At 58.4% G+C, this 21314-nt stretch overlaps 2 protein-coding genes across 12 annotated transcripts in view; both read right to left on the bottom strand.

The window, feature by feature from the left end:
* Window positions 1-1650: 1650 nt before the first annotated feature.
* LOC102696273 (TEF transcription factor, PAR bZIP family member) lies at window positions 1651-10748 on the bottom strand. 2 transcript variants are annotated; one of them, XM_069196436.1, is made up of 5 exons: window positions 10462-10748; window positions 5361-5771; window positions 4251-4471; window positions 3738-3949; window positions 1651-3448 (listed from the first exon to the last, which is right to left on the bottom strand). In XM_069196436.1, the coding sequence occupies exons 1-5, from the start codon at window positions 10565-10567 to the stop codon at window positions 3403-3405; spliced, it is 996 nt and encodes a 331-aa protein (XP_069052537.1). In that variant the 5' UTR covers window positions 10568-10748; the 3' UTR covers window positions 1651-3402. The 2 variants fall into 2 exon arrangements, with proteins under 2 accessions (XP_069052537.1, XP_069052536.1); XM_069196435.1 differs by lacking the exon at window positions 10462-10748 and adding an exon at window positions 7334-7849.
* Window positions 10749-13093: 2345 nt separating this feature from the next.
* The window catches only part of zc3h7bb (zinc finger CCCH-type containing 7Bb), a 25093-nt gene continuing 16872 nt past the window's right edge, over window positions 13094-21314 (bottom strand). For all 10 annotated transcript variants that reach the window (XM_069196924.1, XM_069196923.1, XM_069196927.1 and 7 more), the window contains 4 exons: window positions 20802-20910; window positions 19750-19883; window positions 19484-19653; window positions 13094-17965 (listed from right to left, as the gene is read on the bottom strand). In XM_069196924.1, the coding sequence (XP_069053025.1) occupies window positions 17782-17965; window positions 19484-19653; window positions 19750-19883; window positions 20802-20910 (597 nt within the window). In that variant the 3' untranslated portion in view covers window positions 13094-17781. The remainder of the gene's footprint in view (window positions 17966-19483; window positions 19654-19749; window positions 19884-20801; window positions 20911-21314) is intronic.

The raw sequence follows: 21314 nt of genomic DNA, 5'->3' as shown, positions 1-21314 counted from the left end.
CGTTCTCACGTCCGCCGTGAGCTTTAAGAGCGAGCCGGGGGAACTTCAGGCTGCCGTGAGGTAAGCGGAAAGCGTCTCTTTATTTCTTTTCTTCCAATTAAGGGCCCTACACTGCAAAACCCCTCCAGCTCGCCGGTACCCGTCTCTCTCCTGTCCTGCAAAGGAGGAGGGGACTGGAGGACTGGGACTGGAGGACGCTGGTGTCCCGGCGGGGTTTGGACTGTCCGGGCCGAGGGCTTGCAGGGGCTTAACTCGACCCCGGGACAGCGGCCGTGGACTCGGCACACTTTCACCCACTCCCCTGTCCCCTCCCTCCGCCTCACGTCCCGGCTGCCGGTTTGAAATGGCCGTTTAGCAGGGTTGTCTGCCATCCGGGGCGAAGAGCCGAGCTGGAAGCTGACGTCACGCAGGCTGCAGAGCCGGCGCCGTGACTGAGGGAGGTCCCCACCTGCTGGACTGACCACCCCCCCGGCGGCGGGGCAGCGAGGCCCAAATTAGCTCCTGGGGGGGGGGGGGCGGAGGACTGACCGTGAGGCTGAAAGGGAGGGGGGCGCCTTCATCTTGTGTTTTTAAAGGCAGGTCGGGCAGAGTCACGTGGGGTCCTTCCACAGGCCACTCCGCCCTCCTAATGAGTTAATTGAATCACGAGGACGGGAGGGGCGGCCTGTGCTGCCGGCGGCAGTTTTTTCTTTCAAACTCGCGCTTGACGTGGTTTCACGTCTTAAGCTCACGGTCGTTATTGCTGTAGAAAGGGTCTCAGGAGAGAGGAAAGTAAAGAGAGGGGTTGGGCGTGCGCTGTAGCTCCCTCTCTCGCTCGCCCACAGGGAGGGTCCAGACACGCCCGGTAAACCCGGCTGGCGTGTCTCCGGGAGAGCGCGGGCGCTGGGAGGGCCTCTGCACCACGCCGGCTCCCCACAGGAGGACTCCCCACGGGGCAGCAGTGTCAACAAGCACGACCCTCCGACCCACGGGGCCGATTAAGCCACGAAGGATCCCCATCCGGCCGAGACCAGCGCCGGATATTCCCAGCTCGCTGTCTCGGCAGGGCGGGGAGTATCGCTGAGGACAGTCATCCTGGTTCCTCACTTTTCCCCCATCCCTCCCCTCTGGGACGCGTTACAGGAGCACAGAGGCACGTACCTCCAGACGCGGAGACACATTACTGAGCTCTAGCCCCACCACTGGCTCACGGTGATGTTTTTTAAGCTGTTATTGAACTTGGCGGCGGCGCTGCTGCTGTTCTGTCCTCTGTCTTTGGAGTGGAGCGCACATGCAAGTCACCCTTGTGCACAGGACCCATCAGCTCACCGAACGAGAGCTGAAGACCGAGAAGACGGCGCACGGGCGCCCCCTGGCGGCCCCGGAGCCGCACTGCGTCTCTCGCCTAACGGGGACAGCCGGGCCATTTCAAGCGGCTGTTTGCGCAGGCGCTGTCAATCATATCGGCTCGTTTCTCAGAGGGCTCTACAGCGGTTAAATGAGTTGGGGAAAAAAAAAACCTTTACAGGCGGTTTTTCGGACCGCCAGGAGTCGCTGGGAGAAAGGAGATCGGTGTTAAGACCGCTAGTGAAATACCTGCTCGACGGGCGCTCTAAGTGGACAGACCCCGTTTCCTACACTTCCAACACAAAAACCCACACGACAGGGGGAGACGAGCCGCCTAAGCCTTTATTAACCTGTACAGCACAGTGAGCACAGAAAACGCACTTCTCTTCCCCTGCAGGGAGTGTACAGTATACAAAGGAAAGAAAATAGAGATTCATATAAAACTCAAGCCGATAAATCTTTAAAACTCCAAAATAACTCAATAAAAACTTACCTTTCTGTATTACAAAATAAAACGTCACACAAACGTCCACAACCATCACAACGAGTAGAGTAATAATGTACAATATTTTTCTGTTTATACAGCTATTGCGAACCGAGACGCTGTACAGGAGTGGTTTAGAAAGTTCAGTTCTGTGCACCTCTGGAGCTCCTGGGGTCCGTGAGACAGTCCTGGGGCGTTGCAGAGAGAGAGAGCCCGGCTGGGGGTCAGGGCCTGGAGAGCCCCAGTCCATTAGGGGTCGGGGGGGGTCACCCCTTCGTTTCTTTCTGAACACAGAAGCCGGCGATGAGCTCCGAGGGGCAGTTTCTGGGGATCATCTAGACCGAAAGACCCCGACGCCTCACCCCCTTCAAGGGCGCAGATTGGAGCCCCCGACCCAGTTCAAACGGCCTATCCCGCGAACCCGGCCGGAACACCCCTCGTTTTCCGGGGCTTTTCCCAAACGCAGGATGGCGGGGTGACCCGGCCGACCTGGACCGGGGCTCTGCAGGGCCCGGGCGGCCCAATTCAACCCCCAACGTCACACCGACGAGACACGACAGGAGAGGGGGGGGGGATGGTAGGCTTTGAGCCCAGCACGGCCTCAGTGTGCCTCCAACACCCCGGTTGACCGTGACCCCACTGTGGGTTCCCTGACGGGGCCGCCTCAGGAAACACCGCAGAGGTGTGGGCGAGCGAGAGAGGACAGGCTCCCCCACAGGCCTTCATCTCCCCGCGCGCCCAAGACGGCCAAGGAATCGGGCTGACGACTCCTACACACCTCCTAGCCGGAACCCGGGCTCGGACTGCCATCTCCACAGCGAGCAGAACCCCCCCCCCACCGAGGGGCCTGGTTCTGGTTCTGGGAGAGCCCCAGTCGCGCCGTGCGGATCAGCGCCGCGCCAGCGTCCGGTCCCGACAGCCCTTAACGAGCTGGCCATGACTGCAGGCTCCTCATTCAGGGTCTGTGCGCCTCGGAGCGAGGAGCCGACGGGCAGGAGGGGTGCGAGGGTGCGAGGGTCCCCCGACTCTGAAACGATGCAGAGAAACCAACGCCGAGCACATGCGAAGATCCCGAGAAAGCACGTCTTCAGGAACACGAGACGACCGCTGCTCTCGGGTAAGGACCTGCTCTTTTAACCCCACCTTAGGAAAAGCACAACTCAGCAGGACGTGAGAGGTCGGGCGTCTCCCGCTTAGGAGGCAGCAGGAGAAATTTCACACACACACACACACTGAGCCTCCTGAGAGAGGAGCCAGCGTACAGCTCGAGAAGACCTGGGTATTTACACAGCCCCACACACACACGGGGGCGATCCCCTGGAGAAGACGTGGCTCTGTACACACGGGGGCTCTCTCTCTCCGTGGGGTGCGAAGACACAGGGCCAGAGGCCGAGAGGGTATTTACAAGTTCCTGCAGCGCCGTCATCACGGCGAAAAACAACAAAATCAGTCTCTTCTCTTTCTCTCCTTGTTCCCTCCATCTTCCTCCCAGAGTCTGTCCAGGCGCGTGGTTCCCCCCCCGTGGTCCGTTCATTTATTCATTTATTTATTTATTTCACCCACTGAAAATAAATCAATAAATCAATAAACCTTTACAGATCCTCCATGTCCGCGTCCGCGTCCGCGTCCAGCAGGAGGCTTCAACAGAGCAGAGAGACAGGGTCAGAGGGGTCAGTGGGGTCAGAGGGGCGCAGAGCTCGCCCTGTCCGAACCCCGGGCCTGACGCGACCCGCAGGCCCCGGGCAGAGCTCTGCGTCTACGCGCGTCTCTCTCGCTCTCCCTTGGCAAGTTTGGACACCCTCTCTCTCCCCGTGCGCTCGCGCGCGTGTGTGTGTGTGTGTGTGTGTGTGTGTTTGGCGTTATCAGTCTCTCGCCGCGCGCGTGCGCTGCTCCAGTCCCTCCCCCGCGGCGGTGTGCGGGTCCTTACAGGGGGCCGTACTTGGCCTGGTACCGGGCCACGACACTCCTGCAGCGGCTGCAGTCCTTGCGCAGCTCGGCCACCTCCGCGCGCAGCGCCGCGTTCTCCTTCTCCAGGAAGGCGGCGCGCACCGTGATCTGGTTCTCCTTCAGGCGCCGCGCGTCGCGGGACCGCTTGGCCGCCACGTTGTTCTTCCGGCGCCGCGACCAGTACTTCTCGTCCTGGGGGGGAGAGGGAGGGAGGGAGGGGACTGAGTCTCTTCAGTCCGCAGCCAGGGACACCGGGAGCCGCAGGGCCCCACTTCTGCACCAGGAACGTCAGAGGGGCCCATTAAATCCACCTTTTCCCCCCCAACCCCACCCATTCCTCGATCCCGGGATCCAGCCGTTGCCCCAGAGGGAGGCCACATGGCTGGGCTGCTTGTGCCCCACTCCCGCCACCCTCTGTGCAAAGACGCGCCTCCCGCGTACTCCGTACTCCGCGGGCGTGAGGGCTCGGCCCGACCCGACCCGGCCACCTCACCTTCTGCTCCTCGGGGACGAACACCTTCCTGGCCTTCTTGATCATGGGCTGGGGCTTCAGCTCCTCCTCGGAGAAGCGGTGCTTCCGCGGGTTGAACAGCTCCCCGCCTGGCACGCTGGACAGCACCAGGTCAGTGGGGTCGGGCTGGAAGTTCACCTCCACCTCGATGCTGTCGGGGTCGATGGGGCTGGGCGTCTCGCGCTCCGGGTCAAGGGGCGCCTCTGTTTGGAGGGGGGGAGACAGAGACAGAATGAAAAACAGGGAAAAAAAAGCAGCAGCTTGGGGCTGGGGAGGGAGGGGGAGGTGGGCAGCAGGGTGGCACAGTGGGCAACATTGTCGCCTCGCAGTTCCTGGGGCTCTGGGTGTAATTCCAGACCTGGGGTGCTGTCTGTGTGGAGTTTGCATGTTCTCCCTGTGTTCTTGTTTCTTCCCACAGTCCTCCCCAGACAGGCTGGGACGTTAATTGTCCTTTGGGAAAACTGGCCCTGGTGTGTGTGCCTGCGTCTGTCTGTCCCGTGATGGACTTGCGTCCTGTCCTGGGTGTACCCTGCCTCGTGCCTCTTGCTTTGCTCCAACTCTTGACACTCTATTCCTGCTGGCAAGACCGGCAGGGGCTGGGCAGGACCAGAGTGACGTCCCGACTGACCGGCAGCTCAGCAAATCGCGACACAGAAGCCCTGCAGGAAGTCGCCTGGTGAGTGGGCTTATGGGAAGTGTAGTTTGCACATGCGAGGCTGCGTCTGTGAGCTACATGAGCCAGTTGTCTGTAACTGTGTCCACCCCTGTGCCCTGCCAGGCAGTGTATACTGGAAGTTGCTGCCGGCTCTCAGGAAGCCATTACACCGGGTCACGCATCTTTGACTAAACAAATGCCCACAGGGGCGGAACCTCTCGACTTGACGGGCAGCTCAGCGAATCGCGACGCAGGAGCCCTGCAGGAAGTCGCTGGGTGAGTGGGCTTATGGGAAGTGTAGTTTGCACGGGCAAGGCCGCGTCGGTGAGTAGCTTTCTGGCGGCTCTCGGGAAGCCCTCAGGCGGGGCAACGCCTCTACCACTAGACAAAACGCCCACAGGGGCGGCGACAGCAGGTGACCTCGGCCCGCCCCTCACCTGGGTCCTCCTGGGAGTCCGCGGGCGTGCCTGTAGTGACCAGCTCCTCGCAGCTGTGCTCCAGCTCGGCGGCGGGCAGCAGGGTGACCGTGGACACGGCCGGGGCCGGGGTCGGGGAGCCCCGGGACCCCACCTTCTTCTTCCCGTCCTTCACCCCCTCCTCCTCCTCCTCGTCGTCCCCCCCGGCCTTGGCCAGCGAGCGCTGCAGCTCCTCCTCCAGCGAGGCGGGGATGCCGTTCTCCAGCAGGAACTCGTCCAGGTCCATGTACTCCAGGTGGAAGGTCTCCCCGTCGTACGGGATCGTCTTGTCCCAGATGGCCGGCATGAGGGACGCCGAGACCCCCCCTGCGGCAGCGCTGACCCCCACTCCGTCACCGTCATCGTCCCCGCAGAGCTTGTCTTTGTCCTTCTCTGAGGGGGACAAGAAGGACACACTGACCAACTGGACACTCCAGTACATGAACACTGCACTGAGAGAGAGAGGGGTTCATACAGACACACTAACTGGACACTCCAGTACATGAACACTGCACTGAGAGAGAGGGGGGTTCATACAGACACACTGACTGGACACTCCAGTACATGAACACTGCACTGAGAGAGAGGGGTTAATACAGACACCCTGACTGGACACTCCAGTACATGAACACTGCACTGAGAGAGAGAGGGGTTCATACAGACACACTGACTGGACACTCCAGTACATGAACACTGCACTGAGAGAGAGAGGGGTTCATACAGACACACTGACTGGACACTCCAGTACATTCATTAAATGTCATCAGTTACATAATCAAATTCCAAAAACCTTGCAAAACACATTCCGTTATTGTGTGTCAACCAATTCTAATTATTTTAACTGCCAACTCAGGTTAGACCAAAAACCCGAAGACGCCAGGCGTGACTATCCAGAGTTACAGGTTATAGGTTTTGGGACTCTGACAAACGCAGAGCCGAAAAACCTAATTCCTTAAGGAGGTGTGCGTGTGCGTGTATGCGTCTTCTGATTTTCTCGGGGGAAAGGGACCACATCCTATCATCCTGTTATTGATCCAAGAATGAATTCAATCAAGCCAGGCCAACCAGGAGTGAGACCTGATAAAAACGCCACACTCCCGGGTCTCTGGGCTCTAAAACGTGTCTCCGTACCCCAGGGGTGACGGGTCTTCTCCTGCTGCGCCCCAGAGCTCTGGGATATCGGGGAGTCACCCCCCCCCTCCCCGTTTCAAATCCAGACTCAAACCCTTCTTGTGAAGAAGGACTTCAGTCGTCAGTGTCTGGATATCCTCCATATTCCTATTTCTAACAGCACGCTTGCCTGATGCCCAACTTAATCTGTAATTCTCTTCCCTTGGAACTGCTTTTTATTTTTAACTTGAAAGGCGCTCTATAAAAGTGTATGATTTATATTTGTGGGTCACGACCCGACCGAGTTGAAGCGCACAAGCGGGCTCCGGGGTCTCAAACCCCCCCCCAGACATGCGCGCACACGCGCCGGGAGCGCGCACAGGGCAGTAAACAAGAGCCCCGCTCGAGCTCCTCCAGGCCCGACGTCGCCCATGTGTGTGTTTTCATGGGCTGTTTTTTTAGATATACTAACGCCGCGATTTGACGAGGGATTCGCACCGGATTTGAACAGTTTATTCGCTGTACCGAACCCCCTCCCCCCCCCGGGGGACTGGACTCGTCATTTAATTTGTTTAGGACTCGGCCCGATTCCGACCACGGTAGAAAAACAAAAACAAAACAAAATTAACTCAACAGCTACAGGTTGACGAAATAAAACTTCTTTTTCCAGGACAACAGGCACAAGCGTTGTTCTTTTATTTATTTTTTGTAATTATTATTATTATCATCATCATCATCATCACGTTCGTCCGGCCGGGCTCGGGGCCGCCGGCTGCGCGCGAGCAGATTCGGCCGTCTCGGGCCGTCTCGGGCCCCCCCCCGCGCGGGCGGCCTCGCGCCCTTACCGCCGCTGCTCCGTTCCAGAAGGTTCGGCGGCGGGCTCTCCATCAGCTTCTTCAGCACCACGGGGATGGAGGCGCGCAGCCCCGCGCTGGAGCCGCCGCCCGGCATCGCCGCTCTCTCAGTCGCCACGGACGCGGGAGAAGGGGCGCCTGGGTGCCGAGTCTGGCTGTGCTTTGGCATCGGCTGGACGAACCCTCGCCCGCTCGACCGGAGGGGGGGGGGGGGGATACTTCGCCAAAACAACAACAACACCGCACCGCACCAGCCGCTTGACCTCGTTCCCCGGATTGAGGCGGCTGCTTAATATTCATAAGCGAGCCCCGCCCCCGCGCCCTCCACGGCTGGCAGCGGATTGGCTGCCTGCGTTTCGGCCGCATAAATATTCATATACCGCGGTCATATCCGGGAACGGGATGGGTGGGCGTGTTCGCGACGTCACGCCCTGGGATCTGATTGGCCGGAGGCGGATTCTCGGTTGTTTTGCACGAAAATGATACCCTGTTTAGGCAAGAGCTCAGAAAAGCGCTTGTGGTTTCTTTTTTTTAAAAAAAAAACAAACAAACAAATTTTACTCCATTTCCTAGTTAATGTACCCTTCCACGGTAATGCACAGGGATTGAGTTTCATTGTTAACAACTCTTTACACCTATATAGCTTTGCCGGACACTCCACTCACAGCGCTGTACAGGTATCGTGTTGAATACAGGACGTTACTGTCTCAGGTGGGAGGGGAGGGGCGACACGTGCCGGCCGCTGGCAGCCCGGGAGCCCCTCACGTGCGGGCCCGTGACGTTTTCCCCCACCACGGCCACGGCGTTTGCGACCCTGAACTGCGCGCCTTCCATAAGCCCCGAACAGCCTTCAGCGTCCGCTTCAACCGAGCTGAGAGAGAGATATATCTATTTTTAAATATTTGTCATTCCTGTCGCTCCCCCTCCTCGCAGCGGTCACCGCCCACGAAGGCACGTGGTTATCGGGTACGTGGGCTGTGACGTCTCGAGGGGGCCGCGGCTAGAGACGCTGTCCCACCAGCCCGCGGGCCGCTGCAGCTCACCCAGGCGCTGGGGGGTGGCCGTGGGGCGGCGAACGAGACCCCCCCCGTGTTCCCTGGGGACCCCAGCTGGGAGGAACTAGGCCGAGACAGGGAAGCGGCGGGCGCCCCCTCCGGGAGCCGGGATCTTCCCAGCTGAGCGGCCGCGAGGAGGGATCTTCCACACCAGCACCCCGGGGTCGGCACCGGACCCGACCTGAGGGCGGAGTCTGGACACCTCCCCAGCTGCTGGCCAGCAGGAAGACACAATTCGGCGTGGGGGAGGGCTCGCACACGAGAGCAGAGGGGATGGCAAATGATGGGAGGGCAGCTATTCCTGTAAAAGACGCTATTCCTGTTCTCGGTGTTTATGTGTCGGTACTGTAGCTGCCAGCTTGTTCCCCGCCCCCGCCACCCTCCGTGTAAAGAAGCACACCTCCTGTCCTGGAGCTGGGGGAGCTCCTCCAGCTGCGTTTTGCAAAAGAAACCAGGGAACCGGCTTCAACGGCATGGCTGGGCAGTTTGTTCCACACCCCCACCCCCCTCTGTGTACAGCGAAACCTGCTGTCCGGACTGGAGGAGCTCCTCCAGCTGAGTCCCGAGAGGAGCCGGGGTATCTATCGGCTTGGACAACAGGGCTGGGCAGCTGGTTCCACACCGACGCTTGCCCAGAGCTGTGCGCGCCCGGGCATGCTCACAAACGCGCCTTCTGCAGACCAGCCCCTGCGGCCGAGCCCCGGGGGGCTGGAGGTTTGACGCCAGTTCAATGAGCGCTCTCTAAAGGAAAGCACGAGCTTTCATCGTGTGAAAGCTCTGTGTGTTTTTTGTGGGGCTGACAGGGAGTCTCGGGCGCGTTTATTTGTGAGGTGTAGGTTTGCGGAGTTGTTTTGGACGGACTTGCAGGCAGTTACAGGTGCTTTCTTAGATTGAAAGATTTTGATATTTTATTGTACTGTTTAATAGAAAACTTGCAAAAAGAGCATTTATTTATAGTACATTTATTAGTCATTCTGGGTAAATGCCATCATTGGTGGTGGTGGAGGGGATCCCCATTACCTGTAAAGCGCTTTGAGTGGAGTGTCCAGAAAAGCGCTATATAAGTGTAAGGAATTATTATTATTATTTACTTCATGACCTCCGGCGGTTTAATTGTCTATCTGTTGGCGTTTTTTTTCTCTTGTACCTGTTTCTGCTCCACTGGCTCTATTTCTATGTGTTCATTCTTTATACGTGTAATAAAAAAAAATGTTTGTTTTTTTAATAAAGGGGGGGGGGGGGTCTGTCTGGCCTGGTGCCCCAGTGCGTGCGAGCGGCTGCAGTCAGCTGACCCGGGCGCCGTGAATCAGCGGTCCTGCTTCGCACGCACCGGCGCGCGTGCACGTGTGTGTGTGTGCGTGTGTGTGTGGGGGAGCGCGCCCGCGTGTCCGAGAGCTGCCGGCGTTTCCGCACTCGCTACCGCGAAATGAGCTGCCAGCTCCACGGACAGCCGGGAAATGACGCTCCTACCCTATGTTTCTCCGACAAAAATAAATAAATAAAAAAAAACCAACACGTCTCTTGTTTTTTGCCGGAGAAGACGCGTGCACCATCAGCAGAGGGCAAGACCCCGGGCGCAGGCTGTCGCAGGCGGCTGGGGAGAGTCGGACCCGGACAGACCTCTCTCTCCCTTTTACTTTTAGAGACCACCCGTGTCCCTGCCCGACCGCGCACTCGGTAAACACGGCAGCAAGCGACCCGACCCGACCCGTCCTCCCCGGAACCGCCGGGGTCTCGGGAAGACCCCTCTCCACCCCGTGACCCAGTGAACTCTGACCTCGACATCCAGGCAACAGCGCCCGACGGTGACAGTCCGGCGCACCCCCCCACCCCCACCCCTCCCACTCTCAGAGCCCCCCGAGTATCCCCGAGCTCAGGAGAAACAGCGAGCAACACCCTGATGCCCGATACAGCCATTGCTTTTCCTGCACAGAACTGGGCTCCAGTCACGCCGGACCGGCAGCCGAGGCCACACGAAGCTCCACTCCCACATTCCTCCCGTTTCCACACTACAGCGAGCGCCACGCCTGGAGTACAGTCAGCCGGGGCGACAGAAGTACTCACCCTCGCCGTCGGCTGCGGGTATAGAGAAGGGGTACTCCATCAAAGCTTTCAGAACCTCGGGGATGTCGCTGGAAACTCCCATCGTGATCTCACCGGCGGTCGACATGGCTGAAGACTTTCCCCCAAAAAAGTTTACTTCTATGAAAAAAACAAACAAACAATGAACTCTTTAAGTTTGAAACATCTAAAATCAAAGTCCGTAGAGTACTTCAAGGCGCTGTGCGACTCCTGGGCAGAAAGACAGCGCACAAGACCGCCTCGACGTCAGTGGGACGGGTGGAAAAAAAAAAAACCCCAGTTGAAAAGTTACTTAACTGGACTCGCCCTCCGCCACGCCCCCCTACTTGTTATAATCAGAGGTTGCGGCCAATGGGAGACGCGGGATTTCGTGTTCTCCTGAATATGTAATGAGCCCCCTCCTGCGATTGGCGGGCGTGGGCCCCTCCCCTTGGCGGGGCCGAGCCAATCGGAGGGCGCGGGGGGCGGAGTCGGATTATCTAACTGCAAACAAACCGCGTGCCCGAGAGCCATGCCGGATGAGCGGCGGGTGGCGTGCGAGTCCCCCCGAGTTATGAAAGTTATGAAAGTCTACAGCGCAGATACACGCACTCTCAGCCTTTCAACCTCATAGGAGTTTGGGGTGGGGGGCTGGACTTTTTATCTTCAGAATCTGCGCGAAGAAAACAGCATCACGCAGGACATCTGGAAATAACACCATCTAATAAAAGGCTTGCTTGTTAGTCTGCTGGGGCTGTCTTTGAGCTCTCCTTCCATGACTGAGATATTGCTGTTGAGGTCTTGAATGAACTCATCCATTCCAGTGAATTATCTCTCAGTATTGAACGCACTGCGGGGCGACAACGCCTGTGATCCGGCTCGTAACAGGTTAACCCTTGCTTCCGCGGAGGAAATGTTTTGAGGAACCGGCTGTAAAAAAAAAGGGCCCTTCAGAAAGATGGCGGCCCTGTTCCGCAGAGGAAGCGGCGAGGGGAGTGGTGTTCGCTCGAGAGCCCTGACCCGTCTCGGATCGGGCTCCCGCCGGCCAGCGGAGCCGGACAGCGGACAGAGCCGGAGGAGCGACGATCCAGCGCCAGTCCCGGCCCTGCTGGAGCCCGCGCGCGGGAGGAGAGACAAAAACGCCGGAGCCCCCAGAGGGGCACTTCCACCTTTTGCTCAACGCAGTGCTCAGTTAAGAGAAGTTTCAAAAATGGCTTCATTGACCGATGGATGATGTCATAAAAGCCACAGTCCTAAAGAACAGGCGATGTAATGGTGACGTAGCTCAGTGTACTTGGCGTGTTGTTCAGGACCATGTTCGGACGCCCCTGTACGTGAGGCTGAAGTGGGGCGCAGGGATTCCCAGCTCAAGAGGATATCGAGGTCTACCTTAATCAGGGGTGCCCCAGCCCTGGTCCTGGGGAGCCCCAGTCCAATTAGTTTCATAGGTCACCCTCAGAGGTCCTCAACCCTGGTCTGGGGGAGCCCCAGTCTAGCTCACCTTATAAGACACCCTAAATCAGGGGTCTCCAGCCCTGCTCCTGGTCTTGGAGACCACCATCAATCACCAGCTACAGGTCTCTATAGATGAGGAAAACCAGTCTGAGAGACGTTTCAGTGGAGGGACCCCTGGTCCTGGAGGGGGGGAAGGATAATCCTGAGCTTTGTTCCATATGATCTATTCATGAGTTAACTGAACCTGGATTCAGCCGATGAGCTGTTCCCAGAATTCAGAAGTTGACAATTTAAAGGACACCTAGCAGAAAAACCAAAACGACGCTGTACTGGGGCTGGGGATCCCCCTTTTAATCCCTGAAGGAGACCCCGAGACTTGTGCAGAAGGGCTGGCTCTGTTGATTTATCTCGCCCCCCCGAACCTTCCTCCCAGCTGCCAAGCTTCTTCCACGAGGCAGAGAGCCCCCTCCATCACGGAGCCGAGCTCGGCGGGGGCCGGGGGGACCCCAGGGCAGCGCCTCGCGGGCCGGGTGAGCTGTGCGGTGCGCGGTGGCGTGACTGACCCCAGCTCGTGAGGGAACCGCAGTGACCCCACCCTCTCCCTCACGCGGCCCCAGGACGAACCAGCACCAGCTCCCACCCCCCACCCCCCCCTGCCCGCAGGGTCAGGGGTCGCCACCACCCCTGCGTGCGGCGCTCTAATTACAGAGGCTCGTTCACACCTCCACCGCCGCCCCGGGCAACGGCGCCACCCGACACCTGCACGTGAGGGCCAGGGCCGCGCTCCGGCTCCGCCGCACGTGCAGCACGCCGCTCGGAGCACGTGAGCGCCGCACCCCCCCGCCGGATCGGAGCCACCGGCCGCGCGGGGACCGCCCACACCCCTCCCTGCAGCAGGCGGGGCAGGAAGGGCGCCGAGAAGCAGGAGCGGCAGGCGCTTCTGTACGCAGAGGGGGGTGGGGGTGGGGAACGAGCCTCCCAGCCGTGATCGTGAAGCTTCTCTCGAGACGCGGCTCAGATTAATTAACTCCCACCCAGGCCAGGTGGGCCCCCGTGTCTCCTCTCCCTCGCGGCCTCTCCGTCGGCCTTCCTTCAGCTGCTGTGGAGCACTGCTCACCGAAGCACCGCCCAAACCCAGAGAAAAGGGGCAACGTTTTGGTTAAAAAGGCCAAGAGAAGAAGACTTTTAAAAAAGTTTATTTTATTTTTTTCCCCATTTTGTTTCACCCGGCGTTCTCCACATGCCGCCTCTTGAATCATACGACATCGATGAACATCTAGATTATTTATATAACGTGTGCTTACACACACACACCTCTAGGCTTTAATACAGAGAGAGCTCACATCTCCACGTTACTGGATTATAGAGTGGAGGCCGACTTCGCCGTCCGTTTTGAATGATTTTGTTTCTCCGAGACCGTCTCGCACCGCAGGAGCCTTTTCCGAAAAATGTTTTATTATAATTATTATTATTCTTGTGCTCCACGTGCTCGCGGGCCTCGATCCCGACGGTCCGCTGGCAGGAAACCGACACCGGCAGAACCATTCAAAACGAGCCAGCTGCTCGGCATCCCACTCATATCTATGTTCCTCTATAAGTGTTTAGGTTTATATTCATATAAGTTGATATAGAGAAAGACAATATGTGTTTAAGGTATATTTTGAATAAGGCGCTATGCAGTCGTATATAAATATCTATGTATGACCTTGGCTATCGATAACAGCACACAACACCAAATTTCGGTGTTGGAATAGGACTACAGTCATTATGAGAGCTCAGAACTCTGAATCACATGGCATAATAATCAATAAGTATTACAATAATAACAACAGAAACATGATTGTTGTCTGTTTTTGCTGTCTACACACCTGACTGTACTTCTGTCCCTCTCCTCTCACACTCCCCCTGAATTCACACACTGACACACTCCTGACTGGATTGGAGACACTGCTAGAGACACTGCTGTCCCTCTCCTCTCACACTCCCCCTGAATTCACACACTGACACACTCCTGACTGGACTGGAGACACTGCTAGAGACACTGCTGTCCCTCTCCTTTCACACTGCCCCTGAATTCACACACTGACACACTCCTGACTGGACTGGAGACACTGCTGTCCCTCTCCTCTCACACTGCCCCTGAATTCACACACTGACACACTCCTGACTGGACTGGAGACACTGCTAGAGACACTGCTGTCCCTCTCCTCACACACTCCCCCTGAATTCACACACTGACACACTCCTGACTGGACTGGAGACACTGCTAGAGACACTGCTGTCCCTCTCCTCTCACACTGCCCCTGAATTCACACACTGACACACTCCTGACTGGACTGGAGACACTGCTGTCCCTGTCCTCACACACTGCCCCTGAAATTCACACACTGACACACTCCTGACTGGACTGGAGACACTGCTGTCCCTCTCCTCTCACACTGACACTCCTGACTGGACAGGAGACAGTGCTGTCCCTCTCCTCTCACACTGCCCCTGAATTCACACTGACACACTCCTGACTGGACTGGAGACACTGCTGTCCCTCTCCTCTCACACTGCCCCTGAATTCACACACTGACACACTCCTGACTGGACTGGAGACACTGCTAGAGACACTGCTGTCCCTCTCCTCACACACTCCCCCTGAATTCACACACTAACACACTCCTGACTGGACTGGAGACCCTGCTAGAGACACTGGGTCTAGCAGATGCCTGTGTCTCCACTCCAGTGGATGGTGAAAGAGTCTACCTCTAGCTTCAGTACAACTAACTCAACCCACGCCCTCAGGGCTGAAATCTGGCCCATCTGCGCCGCCTGTAACAAAACGAGCTCCAGTGTCAAAGCTGGACATCAGCCACCCATCTCCACCAGGTACAGCACAACCACTCGGCCGAAATAAAGAACACAACTTATTTCCCGTTCCTGAGCTGGTCCTCTTGCTCATTTCCCCACCTCTAAAGCGTTTCGAAACGGACTTCCAGAAACCGCTGCCCAAGGAGGCACGCGGGCTCAAACACGGCCCTGTACCCTTCAGCCGAGAACGAAACCATCCGAACCAGCTCAGCACTGCCAGAAACACCCCCGTCTCCGAGTGCATACATAGATACCTGTATACTGTTATCATAAACTCGTAGATTCATGTACAGATACATAGATAGAGAGTTATAAATGGCAATTAACATATACGTATCAATAGCATATAAGTAGAAAAAAATCCATCCCTCAACAAAGCAACCTTCCAGATAATCACAGTCGACAGCCAATCACAGCACTGCTCTACCTCGCAGTGCTCGGCGCCGAGAACTGGGGCGCTCACACAGTCCTGGCACCCCGCTCCGTGGACGAGTGGGGCCCAGCTCCGGGCGGCCTGGCAGGACTGAGTGCGAGCAGCAGCAGGGGCGGGTGGGTCGTTGATCTATTGCGCCACCTGCTGCCAGCCCGGCTGCACTGCGCCCCCCAAAAAACCGCAGGCGCCTTCCATCATTAACCAACAACACCATCGTTCCCAGTGAACCCCCGCAGGGAGGCGACACACTGCGACACTCTGCCATGGCAATACAGTTAATACAGCATAGCGTATAGCTCCATAACGAGTCACTATATAATCAATACGAGATTAGGTTAAGGTTGAATCAGGCTTAACAGCTAGGGTATCATTAATTATTAGTAAACTGATTTCTTTATCGATAATAGAAATATAATATATATAATGTCCCCTACAATAGCATTTGAAGACGAGAGCCTATTTAATTATGGCTGGGTATTGCCCATACTGTATATATTCCTGAATATACAGACATCATAAGAGGGTGCTCATCATCGTACACATCAGGGCTTTCACCTCCCGACACTGGGTTTCTCTTTTCAAGACCCGCGCGGCTCTCTGTCCCGGCGACCGTCCCGCCAGGACCGGCAGGACGGGGCGCAACAACCCGATTTTCAGCGGACAAGCGGCCCCCCCCCCCTCCCTTGAAAACCGAGCAGAATAGGGCTTTTTATCATGAGCTGAGCCAGGAAAAATGCAGATCACCCAACGGTAAAATCTCACGTTTTTTTCTAAAGGTTCCATTACCAGTATCAGGCCTTTGCAACGGAACCGTTCGTATTTACAGAATGCATATGCATTCGTCATCACAGTGAAACCCTCTCACCCACTCCCCCGCCTTCCCCTACACACAGAATGGATTGGTCCGTTTCCCCTTGAACGCAGCAGCGCCGGTCGCTTCTAAGTTATCTTGGTAGGGGAGTACTCACATGGTCATGCCCCATGAGGCTGGTAGCTGCTCGTCAGCCACGGCTCATCTGAGCTCTCTCAGTTTCGGGTTCGAGCAGAGAGAGAGAAAGAGGGGGGGGGAGGTTCACTCTGCGGCATTTCGAGTGTCAGATCCCGGCCTCTGACCTGTACCCCCAACTGTGAGGCCCGACTCGCGCAGAGACCCCAGCCCTGCGTCGCGCAGGAGGATTTCGCTGTCCTGCGTTCGGGGTCAATGGGTGTTGGCGGATCCTGTCGGGGCAGGTGATATCATCACCTTTGGGGACCGCAGGATCATGGGGAGACCTGGCGGACCTCAGGGGGTGACCCATCCCTGACCCTCTGGCACCCCGCCGGCCGCTGCGCCACTCAGAACCCACAACGGGCCGGCCCTTCCCAAAAACGCAGCAGTTGGACTGCCTACAGCGCCCGAGGCTGTGCTTTAGCACACGGCGCCCCCTGCTGGCCACAGAGCAACAGCAAGTTTCACAACGCACCCTGTGTACCGCAAGCGAACCTAGGCAAACCCCAACTCTCTACGCACTTAGTACACCTCCGAACAGAGACCATAGCGGACCCCAACTCTCGGTATCACCCCTCTACATACAAAGTACGCCACTCAGCGAACCCCAACTCTCCTGTATCACCCCTCTGCGCACAAAATACATCTCCAAAAAGAGAGACCACAATGAACCCCCTACAAATGTGGTACACAGCGCACCCCAAATTCTACCCCTCCACACACGAGGTACGCCCTCTATCGATACCCCAATTTCGCTTGTGCCCCCTGCCCCCGGGGCAGGTTGATCTCTGCTCGACGAGCGTTAATGAGGGCTGCGCTCTCACCTCGTTAATAAAAGCCGACCCCAGGCCCAACGCGGGACGGCTGACAGGTGAGGAGCGCGGGGGACCAGGCAGCGCCCACAAATATTCCGGGGTCGCGGAATAAATATAACACCCTCCCGATCCTGGCTGGAAACCCCATCCGGGTTCCCGGTCCTGCTGCCCACCGGAAGGGTCCGAACCTGTCGGAAAAAGAATTGGGGGTGCCCCCTAAAACCAGCGGGGCCACTGCCCCGCTGTGCCCCCCTGTACTGCACCCCCCCGGCCTGACCTGCCCTGCCTCCCTGTTGCTGCCCCTTGCTGCCTCGTACCGCTCGTGGGGGAGAGGGGAGTTCGCTCTTTCAGGGTGCTGCCCCCCCTGACCTCCTGACCCCCCAATAGAGGATTGGAGTAGGGGGCCACAGAACTCTGAACTCCAGGAGGTCTGGGCGTGGCTCAGCACGCCCTGAAAATGAATCACTGTGGGGCCCTGGTCCTCCCCCTGAAGCACAGCCCCAAGTAAACCTTGGGAGACCTATAAAGGGCGAGACCTATAAAGGGGGTGCCCTGTGGGGTTGGCGTTTTTGGGGTGCTGGGGGGCTCTGTCTCTCCCCAGGAGGTGGTCACTCTGGCTCCCAGTGAATGCGAGCGAGGAGTGCCGAGAGACCGCCCGCGAACATCAGTGAGCCCCCCCTCCCTCTCTCTCTCCGCCGAGCGCGATTTTCAGGGGGTACACGGTCCGGGGGCAGCGTGCGCTCGGGGGGGGGCGACCCGCTGTGGCTGTAGGGGCATCAGTCCTGGAGCAGGAAGTTGTACTTCCCGAAGTCGCAGTCAGAGGGCGCTATCAGCATGTCGTCCCGCGCCTTGGCCAGCTTCCTGCGCAGGAAGTCCCGCCTCTCCTCCCACTCGGCCAGCTCCTCGGCGCTGTGGGCGGAGTCGCAGCTCGCCCCCTCCGGACAGGACCCGCCCTCCATCCTGTCGGCACACAGAGGGGACCGTCAGAGGGCGGGGCAGGGCAGCGGCTCAGGGGGGAGAGCGAAGCAGTGACCGGTCCAGTGTCCAGCTGTATTACCTGCTGCAGAGGGAGAAGCAGTGACCGGTCCAGTGTCCAGCGGTATTACCTGCTGCAGAGGGAGAAGCAGTGACCTGTCCAGTGTCCAGCTGTACTACCTGCTGCAGAGGGAGAAGCAGTGACCGGTCCAGTGTCCAGCGGTACTACCTGCTGCAGAGGGAGAAGCAGTGACCGGTCCGGTGTCCAGCGGTACTACCTGCTGCAGAGGGAGAAGCAGTGACCGGTCCAGTGTCCAGCGGTACTACCTGCTGCAGAGGGAGAAGCAGTGACCGGTCCAGTGTCCAGCGGTACTACCTGCTGCAGGAGGAGAAGCAGTGACCTGTCCAGTGTCCAGCGGTATTACCTGCTGCAAGGGGAGAAGCAGTGACCGCTCCAGTGTCCAGCTGTATTACCTGCTGCAGAGGGAGAAGCAGTGACCGCTCCAGTGTCCAGCGGTACTACCTGCTGCAGAGGGAGAAGCAGTGACCGGTCCAGTGTCCAGCGGTACTACCTGCTGCAGAGGGAGAAGCAGTGACCGCTCCAGTGTCCAGCGGTACTACCTGCTGCAGAGGGAGAAGCAGTGACCGCTCCAGTGTCCAGCTGTATTACCTGCTGCAAGGGGAGAAGCAGTGACCGGTCCAGTGTCCAGCGGTACTACCTGCTGCAGAGGGAGAAGCAGTGACCGGTCCGGTGTCCAGCGGTACTACCTGCTGCAAGGGGAGAAGCAGTGACCGGTCCAGTGTCCAGCGGTATTACCTGCTGCAGAGGGAGAAGCAGTGACCGATCCAGTGTCCAGCGGTATTACCTGCTGCAAGGGGAGAAGCAGTGACCGGTCCAGGGTCCAGCAGTATTACCTGCTGCAAGGGGAGAAGCAGTGACCGGTCCAGTGTCCAGCGGTATTACCTACTGCAGAGGGAGAAGCAGTGACCGGTCCAGTGTCCAGCGGTACTACCTGCTGCAAGGGGAGAAGCAGTGACCGGTCCAGTGTCCAGCGGTACTACCTGCTGCAGAGGGAGAAGCAGTGACCGGTCCAGTGTCCAGCAGTATTACCTGCTGCAAGGGGAGAAGCAGTGACCGGTCCAGTGTCCAGCGGTACTACCTGCTGCAAGGGGAGAAGCAGTGACCGGTCCAGTGTCCAGCTGTATTACCTGCTGCAAGGGGAGAAGCAGTGACTGGTCCAGTGTCCAGCTGTATTACCTGCTGCAGAGGGAGAAGCAGTGACCGGTCCAGTGTCCAGCTGTATTACCTGCTGCAGGGGGAGAAGCAGTGACCGCTCCAGTGTCCAGCGGTACTACCTGCTGCAGAGGGAGAAGCAGTGACCGGTCCAGTGTCCAGCGGTACTACCTGCTGCAGAGGGAGAAGCAGTGACCGGTCCGCTGTCCAGCGGTACTACCTGCTGCAAGGGGAGAAGCAGTGACCGGTCCAGTGTCCAGCGGTATTACCTGCTGCAGAGGGAGAAGCAGCACCCGGGGAAGCGGTAGGTCCAGTCCAGCCCCTCCTCCTCTCCCTCGCAGCTGAAGACCCTGTCCTTGTGCTTCTCCGAGGAGATGTGCTGCTGCCACTGTCTCTCGCTGTTGCTGTGCTTCCCGCACAGGCGGCAGTGGAAACCGTTCTGCAGGGGCAGGCGAGACGGGCCCGTGAGACCCCCCTGACCTCCCCCCCGGCCGACCGCCCGCCCCCCAACGCCGCCGCCGGCCCGGACGCTCACCATCGGCTCGGCGTAGTCCGTCGGCATGGTGATCTGCTTCTCCTCGGGGGGCGGGGTGATCAGGGTGCCGTCCGGCCGCCGGTTCTGATTGGTCAGCGAGAGCCACATGTCGTACATCTGCTGCATGTCTCTCACTGAGGTGGGGGGAGAGGGAGAGAGAGAGAGAGGTGAACGCGCTCAGTTATCGACTGGTGAGGGCTGGGGTGCACGCGGCGTCGCCACGGTGATTGCTCGCAGACCCGCAAGGGCGGCGAACAGGCGGGACCATGAGCCCCGGCGCCGCCAGGGGTGACCGGGTTGCCGAGTGCTGCCGGATTCTGCTCTGGCCGGGGCTCGGGGGGAGGTTCTTCTTCAGGCGATCCCAGATTTCCAGTGGCTGTGCTTCGATCCGGTTCAGGGGCGCAGGGGAGCCAGAGCCTATCCCAGTAAGCAACGGGCACAAGGCGGGACACACCCTGGACCCGTGCGACCCCGGGGAGAACATGCAGACTCCACACAGACAGCACCCCCAGGAGTTGGACCCGGGGCCCCAGCTCTGCGAGGCAGCAATGCTAACCAGTGGCACCCTGCTGCCAACAAAATGAACACGCGTACGTCTAAATACTTCCATTCATAAACAACTTGTTCATTTTCGTTGAATTTTTAGAACCGTATTTCTGAACAAGGTGGAATTTGTAGCGAACGAGCGAAGCTGGCGGCTGGGTAAGGATCCAGCTGTGCTCACGCTGGACACATCTGGACAGCTGTGACCTCCACTAGAGACTAATACTAGAGAACACTTGAGACGAAGGGGGCACCTCCTGCCTGTCCCTGCTCTCAAAAACAGTTCTGACCGAGACTGGGACAGTTCTGCACCGGATCGTCCCAGACTGACTGAGACTGGTCCAGTACCGGGACAGTTCTGCACCGGATCGTCCCAGACTGACTGAGACTAGTCCAGTACTGGGACAGCTCTGCAGCGGGCCGTCCCAGACTGACCGGGACTGGTCCAGTACCGGGACAGCTCTGCCCCAGTTCTGCTCGGTGAGACGACAGATGAAAAGGGGACTGACAGCTGTTGTTCTTCATGTAGGTCCAGACGTCCCTCTCCTCGGGGCTGTGCGCGAAGGAGCAGTTCCCAATGTAGTGGCACTTCTTCTGCTTCACCACGTGCACACACATCTGCAGGGGGACAGAGCGCCATCAGCACGGGCCGCACAGACACACACGCACAGACCACAGGCCGCGCAGACACACACGCACAGACCACAGGCCGCGCAGACAACACACGCACAGACCACAGGCCGCGCAGACACACACGCACAGACCACAGGCCGCGCAGACACACACGCACAGACCACAGGCCGCGTAGCTGGAGTGCACAGAATACAGGCCGCGCAGACACACACGCACAGACCACAGGCCGCGTAGCTGGAGTGCAAAGAATACAGGCCGCACAGACACACACGCACAGACCACAGGCCGCGCGCAGACCACAGGCCGCGCAGACCACAGGCCGCACAGACCACAGATCGCGCAGACCACAGGCCGCGCAGACCACAGGCCGCACAGCTGAAGTTCACAGA

This window comes from Lepisosteus oculatus, chromosome 12, assembly GCF_040954835.1.
Source record: "Lepisosteus oculatus isolate fLepOcu1 chromosome 12, fLepOcu1.hap2, whole genome shotgun sequence".
Classification (NCBI taxonomy): domain Eukaryota; kingdom Metazoa; phylum Chordata; class Actinopteri; order Semionotiformes; family Lepisosteidae; genus Lepisosteus; species Lepisosteus oculatus.
The sequence above is the reverse complement of the archived record's forward strand: the minus strand, read 5'-3'. Positions and strand labels throughout refer to the sequence as shown.

Bases quoted from the DNA above. Each gene is read 5' to 3' on its own strand.
- LOC102696273 (XM_069196435.1), bottom strand. From the start codon at position 7,511: ATGCCAAAGCACAGCCAGACTCGGCACCCAGGCGCCCCTTCTCCCGCG. The intron at 4,472-5,360 runs GTGAGGGGCGGG...CCCTCCAAACAG, and splicing joins GGACTCCCAGGAGGACCCAG to AGGCGCCCCTTGACCCGGAG. The intron at 3,950-4,250 runs GTGAGGTGGCCG...TCTCCCCCCCAG, and splicing joins TCGTCCCCGAGGAGCAGAAG to GACGAGAAGTACTGGTCGCG.